Raw genomic sequence first — 9,517 nt, forward strand, 5'->3', positions numbered from 1 at the left:
GGCGATGGGCGTGCGACGTTGCGCTGAAATTTTCAATTGTTCCGCGAGTGTCGCGCCGACCAACGTATTCATTTAAAAATATTTCGACGCCAAGCGCGAAATAAGCTTGTATTCTTAGACTTGCATCGCCGCCAAATGTGCATTCATTCGACGTCACACCACAACAGCGATAAAATCCGCTCACCTCATCAAAATAAATTCCACATCCGTCCTCATAAATAATCCTATCATCGGCGATCTCTCCGCGCCGCTCGCAAATGTAAACCTTACGAAATTTAATCGAGTGGCAGCGAGCGCATCGTTGTTGCTTGTGTCTATATATCTCTACTCTCTCGATAAATCATCGGCTCAAATGACGCACGCACAGCGTGAAATTTCCCGCATCAAGCGCTCGACTAAACGGAGATGCTCCTTACTTATCGTTCGCGCGCACGCGCGCGCCAATAAAACGATTACGCAAAGCAAAAACAAAACAAAAAATGAAATCATAACTCGTACATACGCATTGTATGCTAATGTCAACTGAATATTGCATGCGTGCCACTGTGCTCCTTTATATACATAAATGCTCGAGTACGAGGACGCGCGGCCTCGAGTGCATCTGCGCGAGTTATTTTCGGAAGAAGACATTTTTGCGCGGATGAATGGGGAATCGCTGATTGTTTCGCTTGGAATTTCGACGATTGTTGCTGACGACGAGTGAAATGTTTGAGCCAATGGTAATCTGCACGCGTGCCCGTGATTGTCGTTCCCCGAAATAACTGTAAATTTCACGTATTCGTCTACACAGTGATCATCTTCAAAATTGCAATCAAAAAATCTCTCTTGAAAAGCATTCCACTCCAAATTGAAGAACCCAACTCAGTTTTTCTCCCCTCCGAATAAATAGATTTATGTTGAGACGTCATTCGGCGATGTTTGTATAATAAATAACAGTTTCAACACGTACCGCGTATATCCTCGGGCTATAAATATCCATTACTCCCTTTACTTTACATGATTCAAGCTCCTGTTTTACTTCAAACAGAAAATATTTTTACCAAAAACAATAATCCAAATACTTGCAAGAATGAAAGAAAAAAAGAGGAGCATACGCATTGTAATAATCACAGCGAAACTTGCTTCGCGGGAAAAGGTGCATTCCTTCAATCTTAGCAACCACCTTTTTACTTTTTCTCTCGGATCCCTTGGAAGAGAGAGAGAGAGAGACATACACACACACAGAGAAGAAGCGCGGAGGTCCTTCTACCGTGTAGCAAAGAGAGTGGAAAAGCGTCGTCCATCCTCGTCGACAAGGCGGCGCAACAAGAAGCTCTCGGCGAGCCTCTCGCGAACAAATAAAAGGAAAGAATGACAAAGTGCGAGGCTGTGCAGTGAGTTTTCCACGAGCAGGCGAGCGAGCTTGCATACATGTATACGTTACGTCGCCGCTCAGCGTAATCCGTCAGTCCAGCCTCTCGCTCGGCAGGCATCTACGCGAATAATCGATAGGACAAAAGAGAGAAGCGAGAAAGACTACACCTTTGAGCCCGTACGACGACACGCGTTATCGGCGCCGCTCGCTCGCCGCCGACGCGCTCACTTTGCCCCTGACGCTCTCGCCTGTTTTTCTTTTTCCAATTTCCGAGCTGAATGCGAACGGAAGCAACGAAAACTCGAATCGAATTGCAGATATCGGGCCAGTAATGAGTGTGTCCACCGAAACGGGCTAGCCATCTACTTGAGTGGTTCAGGCAAGTTGCGATGGAGAAGACAAGACGTATTTTTATATCCGACCAAACTTCGAGCCACGTATTAATGCCAGTCGTGTACCCGACTGACGAGACGTAAAGTAGGCCACGACGAAATAAAATCTCGCGTGAAAAAAAAAACAAATAAATAAATGAAATGCTAAAATACAGCACGCCGTCGAGCTGCACTTTGGAACAAATAGTTACAAAGCGCCATCAGCGTTGTAAGTGAGGCGCAGTACAGTGCATGTCCATATAGCGTGTTTATCGATCGAGAGAGCTTTTCGCGCTTGGTGAAATATTTAAGGCAAAAAAATAAAAAGAAAAGAAAGAAAGAAAAAAAAAAGCCGACGGGGAGGAACATAGCAGTTTGCGCGCGAGATCCGATCAGTGCATCGAGAGCCCCGTCAAATGCCTGGCTATTAGCGCGCTTTTACCTATTCGAAAGCAAACAAGCATCTCGCGTGCAGGGGAACGTTCGGTCGAGGCATCGTGGAAGAACGGCGTAATTATCGATGCTGCGGTACAACGCGATAGCGCGTATAGCAGTCGATATGGCACGGCTTACCGCAATAATGGACGAGCAGGTAAAGGAAGCCGGCGTGCACGCGGCCAGCCGTACTGGCGCCGCTGCCGCTGATGTCGCCGCACCACGAATTCGTGTCGGCCTGAGGCTCGAACAGCGAGAGGTCAAGACCCTCCATGTCGCTCTCGCCGCACGAGTCACCACTTTGCTGGTCAACCTGCTGCTGCTGCTGCTGCTGCTGCTGCTGCTGCTGCTGCTGCTGCTGCTGTTGATAATGATGATGACGACTGCGTCGCGACTCCATTCTGTCCCACGCGCGTACGTCGCACTCGCGCACCACCTCTTGTTTGTCACCTTAGCTGCACATGACCCCGAGCAAAGCCTACTTGCGGAAATGGTTTGGTTGTTTTGCTCAGCGATTCAAGTGTATTTGTTAATCGACGCGCCGGACAAAGTAATTTCTCATGCGACAGAAAGCTCGTTATGAAATCAACACCGTAGATACGAAATCGATATTGTGCCGATTGTTCGCTGCACGCACGTGTAGATTTCTATTAGGATACATAATTACAATTTTGTACCGTGTGTTTACATAAGCGCCAACGAGCGATCAAGTTCAACGGGTTCATTGTTTCGACACCGCGGATCCATTCGAAAATCTAATTTGTCAGTTGGCAATTGGCTCTCGAACGAAAACATCGAGTATTTTTTTTTCGTCGACAAAACCCACAGAGAGAAGGAATCAAATGACAAGATCAAGATCGCCTGAACTGGTTTTGGGCAGAGAGAGGTCGTTGTGCATCCCTGCTCGTCCCAAGATAATCGTTGCAATTTCGGTTTTTTATTTTGCGGCAATGTGCTTTCATCTTCAGCCGACTAGGCCGCGACTAATTGAATAGTGTTGATGAGATGTAATTTGCGCATTTTTTTCTTAGTTTTGACAGCTTTGGCGTTGGCGTTGCCGTACCACTGATGTTTTATAAGTGAGCTATTTTTTGAGCAATTACGAGAGAGAAGTATTTCGAAATTAGACAATTTATTCTAAAAGCATATTTCGTACTTTAGACGTTCTTCGGCTTCTGGTGTTACTTTTAAAACAACAAATATTTAACTTTGTCGTTACGAAAAGCTTTCATTCGCTACCCGAACAAACGAATATACTTCCAAGAAAACTAACTTAAGGTAGGTTCAGCCGATCAAAAAAGCAACTTTTAAAAAGTCTCATTACAGAGCAAAATTACACGAATTTTCAATGTTGGAAAAAGAAAATAATGATGCTCCTCTTCTTTCTGCTGAAAATATAGTTAACTCTCAATAAAAATGAAAGTACGTACTTAAACAGAGGTCTATCATCATCTCCCTCGAACTATATATACACACGTAGCACGAGCAAGCAACCTCTCAGCTAGAGAGAGAAAAACTCGATCGCGCGCGCAAGCACAAAATGATTGCAAAGGAAAGGAAAGGAAAGGAAAGAAAAAAAAAAGCCAAGGAGCGCGCAAAAAAGTTATGATTAATCTCGAGAGAGCGCGATATCGTGGAAGTTAATCAAGAAGAAATATACTTTTAAATGGAAAATTAGCCCGAGGGGCAAGGCAAGTTGGGCGCGTCGATTTCTATTCTTAGGGCGAGTCAAGCATGGCAGCCGGATTGAGAGAGAAACGTTCCGTTTTATGCGCGCACATAATGAGAGACCGTTCGACGTAATGCGCGAGCGAGAGGGGCTGAGAGCTGATGTAACGCGGTGCTCTTCCCACCGCGAAGGCTTATCGGCGCTCTGACGATTGCAGTTCGATCGTCTGGGATCGCGCGGCGCGGAGTCGCGTCCTCTCGCTCGCTGTCGACTCTTGTCGACGCGCTCGACAAAGGAATAAACAACGCGTACGAAAATATCGACGACTATAGCTGCTCGAAATTACAGGGGAAACTAAACGTCTGTTACGCGAGCCTTCGCTTACGTAGGTGGGGTCTGTGCGCAAAAGGTCGTGTCCGTCGCTTGTCGACGCGAACGTGTGATTTTCGAGCATTTTTTTTCTCTCTCTTTCTTCCTTTTTTTCTTTTCTTTTTCGAAAGATATTCTCTCTCACGCGCGCGGTGTTATGAAACTTCCGTCAATTTTCCTTTTCCTCTGGCGAATTAACATTTGAAAGAGCGACAAAGAGATTCCCACAAGCCGAAAAAAGAAAATAGAAAAGGTTTGTGGGTGTCCCGCTAATCCGTGAAGTAACTTCGGGTACACGGCAGCGCGCAGCGGCGACACAATGAGAGAGAGAGAGAGAGAGAGAGAGAGAGAGAGAGAGAGAGAGAGAGAGAGAAGCCAATACGAAATATCTGTCGTGCCCCGAGATGAAATCAGAGCGCGGCAGGACGTTCAGCCGTGCCGTCGCTGTCGTTTGTATCTGGAAGGGACGGTGGCCCTGACCTCACGATCGTGCCGGTGATCTTAGTGTAAACCGCGAGACTTTGCTGCGCGCTGTTGCAGAATTTATTAAACGTTTTTGGCCTAATTAAACGTGAGGCCGCCAGTCGCTCGACGATTAGAAAGCTATGTTAATTTGTATTTTTGCTCGAATTTCTTCTGGGCTCTCGAGCGATTTGGGCTTGACAGAGGCGCGTGAAAGGTTGGTGATTTATTTTACCATTTAGAATATTTATTTTATTTATAATTAACAGTATCGTCAAAAAAGAGTGATGCTATCGCAGTGCTTGCAAACGTGTTTATTTTCATACGCAGTCGTGACATTTCTCCTATCTAAAATTAAATACTTTAATAAATTACTCCAGCAGTTTAGTTTTAGTGTGAAATTCAATTGTGTGAAATCGTTGAAGCAAACGAGCTTTGAATATTGCCATTGATTCTTAAATAATTTGCCGACAAGTTATCATTGAAAGACGCAATTCAATCTATGATCGTGTACATTATTGTCTGCGGTGAAGTTACATCAAATGTAATGGATTGCAATCAGCGAACATTAGCCAGCATTTATATAAATTAGCACGACAACAATACGAAGGAAGGAACCTGAATTGCTTTGCAATAACGCGCGCACAAAAGTTCGGCATGACTGAGCAATTGCAGCGGCTGGCAAAGGATATCAGTGACAAAGGAAGCACGACGCGCCAACAAAAAACATTTGGGCAATACAAAAGCATCATTCCGCTCTATTTGATTGAGCGCAGCAGCAGCAGCCAGTGTCATTGAAATAGCATGCAAAAGCCGATTTGACGCGGTAATAAAGAAGAGCAAGGCAGCAATCAATAACCGTAAAATGTGAAAACAGCCGACGGAGACCGCTCATCGGCTCGGCGGCCTTCCGCGAAACGATGAAAATCCGCGAGCGCGCGCGCGCCCACCGCAGATCTTGACCGTAGCAAGCGCGCCTTTCCCACGCAGGCACGCGCCCACCGCTCGGCGCTCCGCACGCAGCGGAAGAGAAACGAGGAAGCGCCCGCGAGCGACCTGCCGTTCGGGCCGCGCCGGGAATCGCGCCGTCGTCGGCGAGGACCTCGACTGGCCGATTGCAATGCCAGCTGCAAAATTAGTTTTATCGGCGGCGCGACTCGCATTGTTTTTTTGTTCATTAGTTTCCGCGGCGCTCTTTATTCACCTTTTGGAATCGATTGAGAGCAGCCCCGGCTCAGACATCAAATTTCCATTATGTTGCGCATCGTAAGTTGCGACTGAGCTCGCGGGCGAGCGAAAGACCCATTTTTCATTGAATAATTATTCATTGTATTGATAATCGATGCTATTTACGGTACAATTTGCACGGCACCGTGCACCTGCCGAAGCCGCAACGTTCAACCCTAAAATGGAAATCTCCTGTGATGTTTATAACAGTGAACGTGTGCAGTTACACCAATACGTCCAGAGAACCAGTCCTTGTTTTAATCTCTCTCATTCCGTAAGAATCAAATTTTATTTTCCCCGCGCACACAAACTCGGGGCGCGTACGTACGCTAATCAACGAGGGATTAAAGCGCGGTTATCGCCGGAAACACGCGAAAGCCATATTCGCGCGCGCCAAAGGCTATTCAAATTTATCTGTCCGAAGGGCAGCAAAATCCTCACCGTTACGTGTTTTCAAAATAGTTGTAATTGAATGATCACCAGTGGAAATGGCGTTTTTCAATTTTATAATCTGTACATCGTAAGTTTCAACTCCATACACGTCTAACGTGCAATTCACGATCAGTGCGTGTTATGATTTAAAACGAAACTGTATAACACCAGACAGCTTGTGAAATATATACGGCGCAATATTTCCTTTTCGTACTTGTAGATCCGTTCAAGCTTGTTTTTGTTTTATTATTACGATTTTGTTTAACGATTATGCTTACGTGTCCTAAAATCCATAAAATTGCACGATGAAAAATTATCGATTAGTAAAATCTCAGCAAAACATTTTCTATTTGAATTTCCCTTAAGTCATTTAGTGATAATTCATTCTCGTACCTTCGCGTGTGAACTACGATATAAATGCATGTTTTTTTCACGACAATCGTGTAGTTTCGAAACAAGATACAGCGTGTACGCGACTCTAATTATCGTTATCAAAACGCAACACTCGCGTAGAATAATCACACGAGTTACGCAAAAACTCCAAACACTGCTCGATTTCACAAAAAAATAAAAGAAAAATTATTCAAGACAATCCCCTGAATTTTATAGTGACAGAAAAGTCGCGCTCTGCTTGTCAGCAAGTGGATATGTAGTGGAATACGGTCGGCTATCGTAAAAATAAGGAACGGAGGAAACGATCACGGACCGCGGACACCGTTGCGTGTTATTATACGTCTCTTTTTCTCTCTCGCGCGTTCTTCCGTGTATGTAGGAGGAATTCAAAAAGGGAGCTTCTTCTTAAAACCTGACTTTTATCTCGAATAAATTTGATTGTGTGTGTTTTTTCCGTCTTCATTTGCATTCCGTTTCGGAGCGAGACATTATCTTTCGGTCGTTAAGTTAATCCAAAAGCTAGATAACCGTATCGATTGTCGGAAGAAAAATAGTAAGTTGCACACTTCGCAAACGACAACAAGAGCCTCGGAAATCTCGGGCGACCGGCGAACTCGCTCGCGAGCGCAGTTTATCACGACGGAAGATTTGCGAAGGATTAAAGTAGGAATCATCCGGGTAATATAAGACGCAACCGTCCGAAGGTAATCCCCTCTCTAATTTCTTTTTTTTTCTTCCAGGTTCCGGCTAATTACGTCTGATGCATCGCGCCAGAGAGTATCGAATTCTCTCTCTCGGCTGAAGTGAAAGTCAACCCACGTGCGCGATCAATTACAAATACAGAAGCTGCGCGTTCGCATCGCGGTTCCGATCGCCCAGCAAACAACCAACCTTCCGCAGATGAAACATCGATCACTCACGAGATCACTGCCACGTCGAAGCGGCAGTAGCGGCGACGACAACAACAACAACAACAATACGCGAATACAACAGAAAGCTGCAGCGTCGCGAGCACGACGAAGCTCACGGGGTGAAGGCTCGTCGCTTACTGAGTCGCGCCGCCGACTTGCGCTCGCGCGTTGCCTCTCTCTCTCTCTCTCACTTCTCTTTCGCGCCCGCTTGCCCGAACGCCGCCGGAAACGTCCGAACGCCCGTTGGCCAACTTGAGCACCGGTAAGATATTTTCGTTTATTGTTTTTTCTTTGTTTGGCTTGATCGACCTGATTTATTTGCACGGCTGATTCCGGTGAGTGGAGGGAGTCGGTTATTTTTCGCTTGCCAGTGGCTGAAATTACATTAAGTCGCGGGCCGAGGGTCGGGTCAAAATGTTTGATTCGCTGGGGAAGGAATGCGACGAAGGCACGGCTCGAAAGTCGCGGATGTGGAAACGAAATGGAAATCGTTGCGTGAGTACAGCTTGCTTTAATCGCACTTCTACCAAAATATTTTGCTTTTCACCGAAACTCCACATCGGCCAAACACGGTCGAAATGTAATGCAGCATGGGTGAACGTAACTATTACATTTGCCAACTCGGCGAAGATGAAAGGCGCAAAATGCAAATTACTCGCGATCTCGCTAACGAGCTTATCGACGTTAATCTGTCGACAACAACGAGAGAAATACAAAATTAAATCCGCGACGGGTCTCATTCGCAAAAAAATACACCTTACAAAATCCATCGTATAAAAATTCATTAGCGCAACAGTTTGCGATAAGGCCTTTATTTCTTCTGTAATTACGAAACCAGCATACAACAACACACCTGGCCGCGATAATCTATCATCTAGCAGTACACGAGAAATTGATAAATCGAAAAGAACAAAACGAGAGAGGAGCTGGTGGGTTACTTATACTATAATCGGTATCGAGTACGAGAAAAAAAGCAATTGCGACACATTGCGTCCTTGCAGGCGCCAACTTGATCGAATTTCATTTCACCTGCCGAGTAATTTCAGCTGATCCAGATTAGAATGTCTCTTGGCACTTGTTTGCCGATAAGTCATTGTAACCTTACGAACGTTTCAATGTTTCGTTCGTTCTTTGCAATCAACAACCGATAAAAGCGCTACAAACCTCGTCGAATTGTTCGAGTGGGGACGATAGCCACTGCAGTTTTCGAAATTGCCAGATTGCATTTTTCGACACGTACGTGCGGGGGCAAGTCAACGACCGCGAACGCAGTCGTTCGAGGAAACAATTGACAAGTACTTTAACGAGCGTCTTCAACGAGAAAGCAGCGTGCCTCCAAAAACAGCAACGCGAAGAGATGTTTTTCTTTTTTCACGCGCCTCCTCCTGTCGAAATCAATTATACGTGGCACATCAGCACTTTTTCGACAGGTGTTACTACTACTGCTAACGTCGCCCCCATTAAGCACCGCGTGCCGCGTCTTGGTGATCCATCATCGGTTTATCGCGCGCACAGAAGCTTCGCGGATGACAAATAACGCTTCGCCTCTCGCTCGCGAGAACGAGTTTCATGCGAACGTGGAACACGGAAAATTCATAGAGCCACGATTGAGGACTATCCAGAGGTGCCTTCGCAACGGGTATACACATCGATGGGCTTGTCTTTATCGATGTTTTCTCGCGCGTCCGACTTTCTCTAAAAGCTCGTTAATCGACGATTTCCCTCCTGCCCCGCTGTCGATGGCCCCGACGACGACGAGGCAGCTGAAAAACATGCATTTTCACGCGCATCGGCTAAAGTCAAGTTGTATCGTGTCTAAACGTTGACAGGTCTTTGACGCCGGAGACAAGAGAGCGAACGATAAGTGCCAGACTGCATGTCCGACAAGCTCATA

General features: G+C 45.9%; 1 protein-coding gene across 1 annotated transcript in view; it reads right to left on the reverse strand.

Annotated features, from left to right (window-relative positions):
- Positions 1-7,737, reverse strand: part of LOC131674299 (uncharacterized) — a 36,674-nt gene extending 28,937 nt beyond the window's left edge. The window contains exons 1-2 of the mRNA XM_058952891.1: positions 7,604-7,737; positions 2,299-2,638 (exon numbers count right to left, since the gene is read on the reverse strand). Coding sequence (XP_058808874.1) covers positions 2,299-2,560 — 262 coding nt within the window. The 5' untranslated portion in view covers positions 2,561-2,638; positions 7,604-7,737. The remainder of the gene's footprint in view (positions 1-2,298; positions 2,639-7,603) is intronic.
- Positions 7,738-9,517: the final 1,780 nt, after the last annotated feature.

The sequence above is a fragment of the Phymastichus coffea genome, unplaced genomic scaffold, assembly GCF_024137745.1.
Source record: "Phymastichus coffea isolate CEN01 unplaced genomic scaffold, Cenicafe_Pcof_1.1 PCOF00226, whole genome shotgun sequence".
Taxonomy (NCBI): Eukaryota; Metazoa; Arthropoda; class Insecta; order Hymenoptera; family Eulophidae; genus Phymastichus; species Phymastichus coffea.